The 13,053-nt window shown below is 37.6% G+C and overlaps 1 protein-coding gene across 2 annotated transcripts in view; it reads left to right on the plus strand.

Annotated features, from left to right (window-relative positions):
- Positions 1-13,053, plus strand: part of jak1 (Janus kinase 1) — a 34,867-nt gene that overhangs the window by 9,759 nt on the left and 12,055 nt on the right. The window contains exons 2-15 of one of the 2 annotated variants that reach the window (XM_067514291.1): positions 1,617-1,828; positions 2,432-2,555; positions 4,318-4,471; positions 5,031-5,194; positions 5,989-6,266; positions 6,739-6,815; positions 7,324-7,503; positions 7,737-7,894; positions 8,300-8,414; positions 9,274-9,472; positions 12,037-12,131; positions 12,410-12,562; positions 12,737-12,824; positions 12,921-13,048. In XM_067514291.1, coding sequence (XP_067370392.1) covers positions 1,624-1,828; positions 2,432-2,555; positions 4,318-4,471; positions 5,031-5,194; positions 5,989-6,266; positions 6,739-6,815; positions 7,324-7,503; positions 7,737-7,894; positions 8,300-8,414; positions 9,274-9,472; positions 12,037-12,131; positions 12,410-12,562; positions 12,737-12,824; positions 12,921-13,048 — 2,118 coding nt within the window. In that variant the 5' untranslated portion in view covers positions 1,617-1,623. The remainder of the gene's footprint in view (positions 1-1,616; positions 1,829-2,431; positions 2,556-4,317; positions 4,472-5,030; positions 5,195-5,988; positions 6,267-6,738; positions 6,816-7,323; positions 7,504-7,736; positions 7,895-8,299; positions 8,415-9,273; positions 9,473-12,036; positions 12,132-12,409; positions 12,563-12,736; positions 12,825-12,920; positions 13,049-13,053) is intronic. The other variant, XM_067514292.1, reaches the window with a different exon arrangement.

Consider the following 13,053-nt stretch of genomic DNA (forward strand, 5'->3'; position numbering starts at 1 on the left):
ACTGTAAAAAGAGTTTTTGAACAGTTTTTTGCACTGTACACCTTCCCTGTGAGTTACCTAACAAGTGAATTTCCCTGCTGTGGGATCAATAAAGTTTGATCTTATCTTATTAAGTGCAACCCATACAGTTTTACGTGTATGTAAGCTAACAAGTTCGTAGCAGTTAGTGATTAACCAACAAGCTTGTCGTGGCGAACACATGACGGTGAATGGGGGACTATGGACACAGCTGCAATTATTGCTTTTCTGCATGTTTCTGATCATTACCAGCGTTTTGATAATTTTCACATTGTTAATTTAGGGAGTGGTACCCGAACGAGGACTGATGTTGTCGAGTTAAGGAGTAACTTTGACTGAGCTTACACATATCTGAGCTCTGCCTTGCTCAGACTCAGAGAGAATAAGCTGCTCCACAAGTTTATTTTCGTATTCTCTAATCTCAGTGATGTCTTAGATAATTATCCAGTTTTTTCGGAACAAAATGTTTATATTTTTTGTGGTCTTTTAGCTGGCAGCAATTCCTCTCACATAACTGAGCCACATTTGGCTTGAGAGAGGAAGCATTTGAGACCCTCAGTATGGCTTGAAGATTATCGTCAGTAAGTCTGGACCTGTACATGGACTTAGTGAAGTTCAAGTTAGAGAAAAACGTTTCCCACAAATATGTGCTCCCAAAAAAAATCAAGCCCGGCTGATGGCCCACCCCCAGGAGCCATATACTCTACTGTGCTTGGTAGGTTCGTTCAGCACCAGTTTGCTCAAAAAAGGAACCTTCCTTCACACAACGCGTTAAATTGCCATTCATATAAAACTCGCAAGCCGCACTAACATTAAACTTTCATATCATCCTGGGGGCTACAAAATATCTCCTCGCGGGCCCCAAGTGTGAGACCTCTGGTCTAAATGCTGTGAACTCACCAGTGAGTGCAACACAGATAAAACGTTGATATCATCAGCCCAGTTAAGAACCAATCAATTAACTTGCACTACACAAGCTCTTGTAAATCAATATTATGTGTGTTAGGGTTCTGCTTGGTATTAATGAGTCATAGGGTTAATGAACATTGAACCCAAGAGAATGTCTGCTGCCACACAATCAGTACTAACACACACAACTCAAAATACTTGATTAGCTATGGGAAACATGACATGTTACTCAAATCACTCAATTTCTTCATAAGGTGTCAGTTTCACACTCACAATTGTACAGTTTCACAGCTGAAAGCTGTCCAGCTCAACCACAGATTGACTTGTGGCCACTGAGCAGCTCCACTGCCTTGCTCAAGGGCATCTTCGTAGTGTTAAGAGAGGGGCAAGCCCTACTTTTTTGTTTTTTAACCCTTGGTTAAGGGAGGAATTTACTGTTTTGCACAATAATATGGTATGCAGTGCTTTGTCTACACAGGCAATCCATATTAATATGATTAATTAATTGTTACGTTTAGTAATTTAATTGAGTTAACCTTAAGAAAACACAAACTATTGCTAGACTTTTCCTTAAAATTGGAATACACAGTATGATGACTAAACTGTTGATGCATTAATAAACTGTTGGTCTAATATAATATTCCTATTTCCCCTATTTGTTTTTGTTTTTTTACACTTAACAAATCCAGTGTCTGAATGCCAACTCTGGGGGTGATGGAGTGGAGCAGGCAACTCTGTGGGAAGATGAGAAAGTCTGCCAAGAGGGCCCAGTTCTCCACTTGTCCTACTTCCACTTGGGGCCTGGAAATCCACTTTTACTTACCAGATTTGCACCAGCTAGAATATTTTAAAGGACTCTACACTGCTGAGAAGCTTTGTGTGGATGCTGCAAAGAAATGCTGTAAGTAACTGACATTTTGATAAGCTGATTATTTCCTTGCATTTAAGTGCTTTTAAGTGTTGTTTAACTATGAACATGTAAAATAAAAAATATAATTCATTACAAGCAAGATAGACATTATGGTAGCTATAAAAAGGTTTCCTAATATTATTTGTAAATGGCACTAATGTAAATCAATTAGAAATCAATAGTTGAGAAGCATTGAGTCACTTACTGCAAAACTAGACAAAGTGCCACTCTAGGACTTTTCAGAAGAAAAATATCTCTCAAATAACCATTATTAATTTTAACCAATTTTATTCCTGATTGAGTAACTGGGCTAAGTTAAAAGTTTGTCTATTTTCATTTTAGACATTTAAATGTTTACAAAAAAAAAAAAGTTAATTAGATGTGTTTAAAATCAGCTGCTGTTCTAAATTTAATGAATGGTTGGTATGAGTAAAAAGTCTAAAGTAGTAAACCAGACTTAGATGAAGGTGCAAGGAGCCTTTTCTGTTTATCTTGATTTAGAAGAAAATTGCTTGCTGCTGCTCCTGACAGGATATGAGATTTGACTGAATATTGATTTATTTTTTCCCCTCTCTGTTCTCTTCCTTTTCTCAGCAATCTCTCCCTTGTGCCACAATCTGTTTGCCCTGTACAATGAGTCAACGGGCACGTGGTACCCCCCCAACTATGAGTTTAAGGTCACAGATGAAACCAATATCAAGTTGCACTATCGCATGAGGTAAGATTGCATCACAGGGTGACTACATTTCAGTTGAATATACACTATACGTTACATTGATAGTGGCCAGGTGTATTCACAATTGGAAATCAACTTATTATTTGAATCAAGGGTAGTCCAGTGGAAGCATTATTTAAAATAATATTGGGATTGGGAGGTACATTAAGAGTGGTTTGAAGACCTTTGTCAAAGGCTCACTTCGTTGTCTGGACTAGAAATCAAGCTATTGTTGGTACCTTATATAATATTTATTATAAATATTAGATAAGGTAGAAACAGATGCCTGTCATTGCCAGATGTATACAGTGCTAAAGGTGCTGCTGACAGAGGTATGTCATACATATTATTTAGTTGGGTACAACTTCACACCTTTCTTTGTTACCACCCTGAGCCAAGTGTAACACTTTGCCCACAAACAAAGAACCTATAAATTGCGAATGTGTTATGAATAAGACCTATGCAGATACAGGCTAGTTAGAACTTGATTCTTACTCTGGCTCAGTAAGATGAAGGAGAAAGGAAGACTCAACCAGAGAAACAGTATTTCAAATTCAAAGATGAAGCTTGGTGTTTCAGAGACTGGTTTTAAGCTTTTGCTCATAAACTAATATCATCTCAAAATAGGAAAAGAAATCAGTGAGTCATAGATAACAAGATTATATAAATGACTAAATTGCTAATTATGACCTTGTTTTAAGCATGAAATGCTACTAAATGCTACAAGGAATTCTCTGAATGTATCCACGAGGGACGTAACCCTCTTTAAACTAATACAGTCACTTACACCACGATATCACCCAGTTGATCTCCCTCTTATAAACTTTTTCTGAATAAGCTAAAGAAAGAAAAAAACATCTTTTCAGTTTTTTGGGGGAAAAACATTACTGTGGTGTAAATTGAACTTCCTCTTTCTCTGTGCTCCGTTGCAACAATAGCTAGTAGAGAGAAAAGTGAGTGTGCACAAAGCTCAACTGTGGCATGTGTTGCGCATGCTTGTGTGTAGTGCAGTGTTCTTAATAAGCAATGTATTGTGGTCAAGTCTTGACGTAAAAACAATCTTTCACCAGGATAAATTTCTATTAGATTCTAGAAGAAAAAAAGGAGAAAATGACGCCGTAATGCTAGTAGGTAGTAGGTCTGTAGTAGGTCAGAGAGGCTCCATTCAACGTGGCAGTGTTTAGCTTGCTATGTTTGTTGCTAGTCTTGGAAGGTTCTAGAACATATCCAATCTATGATTCGTACAAACGTCTATATTGCTTTAGAGACAAGATAGATATTTCCTCTGAAAAGCACGGCCTAGCTGAAAAAGTGTTTCACTTCAGAGAAAACAGGAAAAAATCCCTTTTAAAAAAAGTGTGTTCTTTCTGTTTCTTTCTTTCCCAAATAGAAGCTCAGATGCAGAGACAAAGCTTATTTTTCAATCAGGTCAATGCTAATAAAACTTTAATTCTATGTCTCTCGTATTTACTGAACGTTCTAGTATATAACCGGGGTTTAGCAAGATGTAGTGTATTGTATAACTTAGTGCTCCCTTTATTTTGCAGACCATGTTGTTAAAACCTGATGTCCTCAATTCTTTCAGGAAATATTTTTAAAACCTAGTTGTGAGTTCCTGGACATGAGATTAGTACACTAAGAATAAAAAGGTTTGGGGAATGTCTTCATTATAGAGGGCATTTATGTTTTTGTGTAAGTATATGTGTATATTTTGAGTGTTTTCCCAAAGCCATACACACAATAGAGTATTTGTGTCTTCTTTCAGGTTTTATTTCAGAAACTGGCATGGCACCACCGAGGGAGAGACTCCAGTTTGGAGACACTGCATCAGTAAACTCCGAGGAGGACTCAACTCACAGAAAGCCCCGGAGGGAACGCCCCTACTGGACGCTGCCTCTCTCGACTATCTGTTTGCCCAGGTGTGTGCTTGCATCAGGTTTAGATTGTTTTTAGATGCTGGAAAGTCCTCAAATACGACTTTGTTAATATTGTCTTGTCTCTCAGTGTTAAGCAGACATTTCACGTTGTTGAACATATGAATAATATATTTGTGCAAACCAGCTTAAAAGAAATGACCAAACCAAAAGTATTTGAACGTTTGTACATTTTATTTATTTTTTTATGTAATGTACCTTTTGCGAGTACATTGTGTCTTGAAAGCTGAAATGTTTAAAAACATCTCAGTTTAAAAACATCAACAGTTGAGAGGAAACGAAACGGTATCAGGAAGTGTATCTTTAAGGTCAGTGATTAAATGTCAATTTCACTGTTTTGGCCCATTAAAACTAATATAAAACATAAGACTGTAAAAACGTGCTACTCAAAAATTTTAATTCACACTTGTCAGCTGTATAAATATAATTTAAATATAATATAATTTAAGTGAAAGCCATGAAATTAAATTTCAAATTTTTTCTTTATTTTGTGCTGTTAGCATTTTTAAATAGAAATATATGTGTTTTGTTTTTTTCTTCACAGGGCCAACATGACTTTCAGATGGGTGTGGTTCCGCTAAGAACATGCCAGTCAGAGACAGAGCAACATGAGATAGAAAATGAGTGTTTGGGCATGGCTGTGCTTGCGATTACTCACTATGCCATGAATGTGCATATGCCTCTGCCCACTGCTTCGCATGAAATCAGGTAACACATACACACACACACACACACAAATGACATGATGTACTTGTATCATAGATTTTCTAAACAAGTCTGAAACATGCACCTTCAGCAGGCTTTATTAGGAACTTTAAATAACACCCAAGCTTAACAATAATAGTGGCATGAACCTCCCAGTGCCATCCTAGGAAATTCTATAAAATGGTCTCGCTCTAAATGGCCCTTTACATGGGCAAATAAGAGCTCAGCCCACATGCTAATGTTATCCCAATAAACAGGAAAGTTGCACTTCCACAAACAAATCTCTTATGAATTTAATCCATTGTTCATATTTACATGCTAGGAAAAAAAGAGACAAAGACTTCTTGTTTATGGCCATGCCAGATGCTAAACTCACCAACTAGCCAGATGGCAGTATGCCATTTAACTCCAGTGACATGTTAAGCACAATTCCATAAACATAAAGGCTTTCCTATGAGGTAAAAAGGAAACACTATAGTGTTTGTTTTTTTCTTCTCCTAGGTTTAAATTTTTGTGTTTGACATTATGCTTCTGTGGCATAATACATTTCCTTCACGTTAACACAGTCGTCTTGCTCACGTTCATCACCTTTTAATCTTCTACATTTGACATTTATACTGCATTTAAACACATAAAAACAGGTGTTACTTAGTAATTCATGGATTTTTTTAATCCTTAGTTTCTCAGAAGCCACTGGACACAATGCTTTCTCTTACCTTCAACTTATACAAAGAATTTGACATCTGTATGAAGGAAGTATGTCATAATCTTTTGTCTTTCTATCTTAACCCCTCCAGCTACAAACGTTTCATACCAGAGTCACTGAACCGCAACATTAAGCAGCGTAATGTTCTGACGCGCATCCGCATCAACAACGTCTTCAAAAAATTCCTCAGTGAATTCAACCGCCGCACGGTCAGGGACAGCAACATATCTGCTTATGACCTGAAGATCAAGTACTTGGCCACACTGGAGGGCCTGACCAGCGGTCTTGGTTGTGAGCTGTTTGAGCCTGTTACGCTCAGTGTATTGCAGGACGGCGATCATTGCAGTGGTAAGACTCAAAGAAAATCAGGTAGTGACAAAAAAACTGTTCTTAACATGTCAGATTTGTGGCATACAACTGCTGAGTTTTGTCTTAGATGCCTTTTTACTAGAATTACTAGAGATTATAAATTAATACATGATTAAACAAAGAGAGGGAGTTTGATAAATGTATTGTTTTTAAAGTTGCTACACAAAACTGCAAATTTTTAAATACATTTCTACTGTATTTTGTCCACTGGTATTGGATCATAGCAGTTATGATATGACTGACTGACTGATGACTGATATCTATCTAGTGTGTAAAGGCCTATTGCAGAATTTTAGTAATGTCCTTAAGACCAGAATCTTTCTTTGTTTAAACCTATAGCATCACATAGTAGTTTTAAATTTTTTAAATAATAATATTATATTTTATTTTTATATTATTATGTATGTATTAAGTAGTAAACAGTTTGGCTCTGTGTATTTGCAGTTATATGATTGTTGCTCCCTCTTTCCAGGATGCTACAACCAGAGCAACATGCACGTTCTGATTACTGGTACCAATGGCATTTCCTGGAGGAAGAAGCCTGCCTCAGTAAGTCAAGCTGTCTGTTAATACCTCTATCTTGTTACATGATGGTGAGATGTCAGCATCAGGCAACAAACTTTCTTTGTCATATATAACTGTATCTTTCGGCACTGATTGGATTGGCATAGTTTCGATCATTGTCTTTGATGTCCTAAGGCAAAAAAAAATGTAATTCAAATTTTAAACATGTAAGAAATGGATCAAAATCTATTGTTGCAGAACATCTAATCGAATGTGTCTTAAACCAAAATTAAGATTTACTATACTGTTAAAAGATAATATATAATATGGATTTTTTTTTTTTTATGTTATCTTAAATGTCTGAAATTAAATACAAAAATCTCATCTCGGTAAATCCCAATAGATACATTTCTATAGGGATTTTTAACTTGGTAATATTAAATCCAATATAGATAATAAAAATCATGCATAATATATACATAATTAACAACATTACAAATTTTGCATTTAGACTTGATGTGTCTTGTATTTGCTGGTTTTATCTTCGGAACAGTCTGTGATCACCAAGGAAAAGGGGAAGTCGAAGAAGAACAAGCAGGATGGAAAACTTAAAAATGACAGAAAGAAAGAGGCTAATGAAGGCTGGGAGATATTTTGTGATTTCTATGAGATCACACACACAGTCATCAAAGAGGCTACAGTCACAATCTACAAGCAGGACAACAAGAGAATGGTGAGACAAACAAATAATGTGTTTCATGTGGGATCAAGATTTGTGCCATCCATTAGATGAAATAATGTTTTTTTTATTTGATATCTTCTTACATGCCATTAGTCATGACTAATGCTGATATCATGCTTCATCATTAATATAGTTCCCCAATTTTTAGATAATCTTCTGGAACTGCTAATCAGCTTTTGCCTTTAACTATTTATAAATCTCTCTTCCATCACATTTTGTTCCAGGATTTGCAATTGGCTTCTCAGTCTGAGGCTTTGTCCTTGGCAGCGCTTGTAGATGGGTATTTCAGACTGACAGTGGATGCACACCACTACCTGTGCAAGGACGTGGCCCCTGCATCGGTTGTACACAACATCAACAATGGCTGCCATGGACCCATCTGGTACGTACTCACGGCTTTATTCATGCCGCGTTCGAGTCAAACACTGCCTGTGTTAAGCGTGTTGCCTCAACATAGGCAGCGTTATTAGACATATTAATCTAATTGTATCTACTGTATAAAAGTGAGTAGACTATTTTAAATTAGAACAGAAGTAATTATCCTAACCACGACAACATGCTCACCTATTCACGGCTTTATTGCACAGCTGGAGCAAAAGCATTGGCTTTCAAGCCATTTAAAGCAGATTTATCCATTTATGATTATTAGTAAAATTCAGATGAGATCAGTGAGTGTGCTGGAAATTTCATTATTGAAGGTTATATTAAAAGATGTCATAAAACCTTCTATTTTTATTTGATACAACTTCATTACTGCTTCTATTTATTGTGCTTCTGCTGTTTCCAGTACGGAGTATGCCATCCACAAATTGCGTCAGGAAGGCAATGAGGAGGGCACCTACATCCTGCGCTGGAGCTGCACTGACTACCAATACATCATCATCACTGTGGTCTGCAGTGAGGTATGAAGGAAAATATTCGTTAGTTGTTAGGAAGCTGTAATTCATAAATCCCTTTACTCCCTTTTTTTTTTTTTTTGTCCTTTCGGCTTATCCTGTGAGTTCAGGGTCGTCACAGCGGATCATTTGTCCGCATGTTAATAGGCACAGTTTTTAAGCCGGATGCCGTTCCTGATGCAATCCTCCCCCAACAGGGATGGGCTGTTGGGGGTTCAGTGTCTTGCTCAGGGACACTTCGACTTTTGGTCAGGAAGAACATGTGGTCGGTAGTTGGCCACTCTATCAGCTGAGCCACTGTTGCCCCCCATAAATCCTTTACTCCCCCGAGGCATAATGATTACAAAAGTATAGTTATAAGTATATGTATAGTAATAAATATTTTTGGTTACCCAGTCTAGTGACTGAGTTTTATAAACTGTGCATAGTGTCGCTATCGTAATTACAGTATGAACTAACATTCATATGAAGAAACACTGTTTTATTAGATTAGGTAATAGGTCACTCACTAACCAAGGGAGAGACAAACAAAGATGCAAATCCAATATTGTTAGTTTATTTGATATGGTATTACAGGGTGCTTGGACTAAACCAGGTCACTACTATGTACTGCACATTCTATAACACACAGAAATTCATGTAGCCAACCCACTGAGTCTGAGTCTAAAAGCTCTTATAATGTCTCAGGTAAAACCAATAAATAGAAATAGTTGATTCTTGTTTAAGATTTGGATAACTGTTCAGTATAATAGTGATGTGTGTGGAATATTATCTTCTTCACTTGAGTTTGACCTGTAATCTATATATCATACTTTACCTGTATTTATGTTAACACCTTTGTTGATACCTTTCACATTTCTTTTAGATTGACCTAAAGGAATCCCATCCTGTGCGTCAATATAAGAACTTCCAAATCGAGGTGGCCTCTGATGGGTACCGCCTGTTTGGCACTGATACATTGCGGCCCACACTCAGGGAGCTGCTGGAGCACCTTGAGGGCCAGAGTCTTCGCACCGACAACCTCCACTTCCAGCTGCTCCGATGCTGTCCCCCACAGCCAAGAGGTAAACCTAATGTGGCAGCAGACATGGTGGTTTATACAAAGGCACATGAGGCATTAAACCATGCAATACTACAAATTCACTGAACTTGCACCTTAATTCTCAGGTGAGCCATGCTAAAATAACTAAAAATGAGCCATTTAAAGGGGTTGTGGTAAGAAGTATTGCATAACAATGATAATACTTATTCAGATTAAAGGATTTTGAGATAGTGAGTTTGTTGCTAGTGGTTGACATGCAGGATCTGCTTGGACAGTGTACCACCAACACACCAAATTATTTTTGACCAGTTTCTCAGGCATCAGTGGCTTAGCATTATTTTGGCTACGGAAAGGATGACTTCTACCAAAAACAGGGGTGATGCCTTCATGGGGAATTGTATACTAAGGTGTTTTCACATGTAGTCCTTTTAAATAAACCACAGTCCTGTTAAAGTTTACCACACCAGTTCCATAAATGCATTACAACAGCGGTGTTCAACAGTTGGGCTTTTAAGGTGGACAATTATTGTTTTTCAAATCAATCTCGTAATTTGCTATCAAAAGGTGCAATTTAGGCTGTAATTAAAACATGTTTTTTAAGTAAGGGAGGCTTGGAGTCTATTGCTAAATATTGCTGGGTGTGTCTTCTAAAGAACTTTATTGTCAAATGGGGGAGGGGCTTGTCTGCTTGAACCTTGATGACCAAAAAAGGTGCTTTTGACAGAATTCCAAATTAAATTGTCGTTGCGATATTGCTTAAAAAAGTAAATTTTTTTTTAATTAATGTTCAGTTTTAATAGGCAGGATGAACCTGAGCTGCAAATGCTTCATTTACTATACAACACCCAAACAATTCTGAAAACTCTATTCCTTCCAAATGAAGTTGACATGAAGTTTTAATGTTTAAAGTCCAGTATTTTTAATGTCAAATAAAATTTTTAATGTCGTGCAGCCATAGAGCTTCATACAGATGAAAAGGTAATTAAGTTTATTGATTTATCGCAAGATCCTTCATATAATAAATACTCAAAGTGTGAAAAATGGCAGCAAAAACCTCAGCCTGCTCTGGCACAGAGCCTGTTCACATTCCGCCTACACCCTGTGCAACACTTTACTGCAGTCCTTTGTGCAAACCTCCCATCACAGCTGGTTGTGGAGACGCTTATAAAAGACCACACCTGCTTATGATGTTGAGTGGGCTCATTAGTGCAACAGACTTGAACCTTTCAATTCATAGAGGTCAGCGAAGCAAAGCTTACCCACCAACACACTGTTCAATGTAGTGACTGTTTAATTCCATCTATATGTGGTTATGTCTCTTACTAGCTGAGGGCTTGTGAAACGCTGCTGACAGGAACATTGTCTCTTGTCTGTGTGAAATGGTGTCAAGGAGGAAGAGAGTTGTAAATGTGGCTTTCCGGTGCCAAACTTGCACACTTGTGTTTACTTCACTCATGGAAAGGTGGAGCCATGTCTGCATGGATGTGTTGAGCTGTTTATGTTTGAGGTTAAGTGATGTTGATTATTATCATTATGTCAGGCAGTTTTTGTTTAGATTTAGGGCTACATCTGCTTCGGTGGAAGATAAAGATTGGACTGCTGTGTTGTTTTCGCTGCTAAAATATTGATTGATATGATATATCATGATGTATCATTCATGCATATCTAGTATCAACATCAAGATGTATCAACATATTGGCTACGATAATAACATGCTGCCATTCTGTCAAACACATCTAAAGGATATGATGGAAACGTTTTACGTTTCCTTTGGTGTTTTGGTTTTGTGCAGGGTGTGATGTCGTGTGTCACTAGAATTTGGGTTTTTGACACTAGTAATGACCATTGTGGCAAGTTTTAGAGTAAATAATATAGGTTAGGCCTGCATTAGGTCAAGGTGTTAAGGAGTGGGTGCAGTATGATATGTAATATGTGATGTGTGGGTGCATGTTGTGCTGCATGAAAATACAGATTGCATGTCTTGAAACGGTGATCTTAACACCCTGTGTCAGTTAATGTAGGGTGAAGCTGATGGAGTGCAGATACTTTCCCCTCATACCACTGTGTGCTGGTTTTGTTAAAACATCAGACACACACAGCCCCCGTACACACACACAAACGTAAGAGGCACACAGAGTGGTTCACTTTATCCTCCCACACACTACTTCGTAAATATAAAAAATAAACAGTATGGTAACCCAGCCTGAGTAGCTGTTCACATCGTGGCCGCATTGACGTAATTATTGGGAGCATGTTTTACCACATGTAAACAGTTTAGCTTTCATTATCTATAGGTTTTTCAAACTTTTGTGCTGTCAAAATCGCTTCAACACAAGTTTACCTTACAGTGAACACAATTTCAGGTTTTATTGTTCCTTGTTGTGTGACTGCAGCACCAACTTTTCAAATAAGGCTAAATGTTGTGCTAAATGACAGCACTACAATAACATAACCTTGGCAACAATACAAGTAGCACTTTTGAAAATTGTTAGCAGTAAAGTAAATACTCACTTTGTGGCAAGCACAACTTTATATAAAAACACTTGTTACAGCTTTTAATTATTTTTGTTTGTTTGTGTGTTTCAGAGGTTTCTAATCTGCTGGTGGTCACTAAAGTGAGAGCACCAACCCCGACACCCATGCTCAGTTTCATTCGCATTCTTAAAGAGGAGATTGAACAGGTATTCCTTGTTATCGTCTTATACATTATGACTTTGTTATGTAATATATTATTATGTATATGTATTATTATGTAATTTAGCTCTTACGCTTTTAGAGGATTTCTAAACTCCCCAATAAATAATAAAAATCCACATAGCAAAATGGTAAAACCACACAATATATCACAGACTGTGATTGGTTAAAACTTTTCAGTTCTTTATTGCTGCATTAAAAAAAAATAAATATATAGGAGAACAGGAATTATATTTACCCGTCTGCTCCCTGTCGTGTTAACCAGGAGGAGCATCTCGGCCTGGGCACAAGAACCAACATCTACTCAGGCATACTGAAGGTAAAGAGTGAGGAGGAGGAGGATGTAGGCTACTTATCCTTCCAGGAAGTCAAAGTGGTTCTGAAGGTGCTGGGCTCTGGACACAGGGACATCTCCTTGGTGAGAAACAGTTACACAGACGTATACACCTTAATTTAACAAGTTCTTTGACTACACCCAATTTGTAACAAGGGAATTGTGGTAGTGGTATTGTGAAAGCTAATACGTGAACTACAAATTCAGAAAATAAAAAGTAAAAACATCGCTGAGTTCCTTTTGTCTTTCTGTTGACAGGCCTTCTTTGAAACAGCCAGCATGATGCGACAGGTGTCTCATAAACACATTGCACTTCTGTATGGGGTGTGTGTCCGCCATCTGGAGAGTAAGTGCATGTTTACAAGTGTGTGGGTGCATCAGTGAATGATGATGTGGTGCTATATGTGAATTTCATAACAATAATGTCTCTTTGTGTCACAAGATATCATGGTGGAGGAGTTTGTCCAACTTGGACCACTGGATGTGTTCATGAGGAGACAGCAGAGTCCACTCAGCACACCATGGAAGTTCCAGGTGGCCAAGCAGCTTGCCTCAGCTCTCAGCTACTTGGTAAG

Source organism: Channa argus, chromosome 8 (genome assembly GCF_033026475.1).
Source record: "Channa argus isolate prfri chromosome 8, Channa argus male v1.0, whole genome shotgun sequence".
NCBI lineage: Eukaryota > Metazoa > Chordata > Actinopteri > Anabantiformes > Channidae > Channa > Channa argus.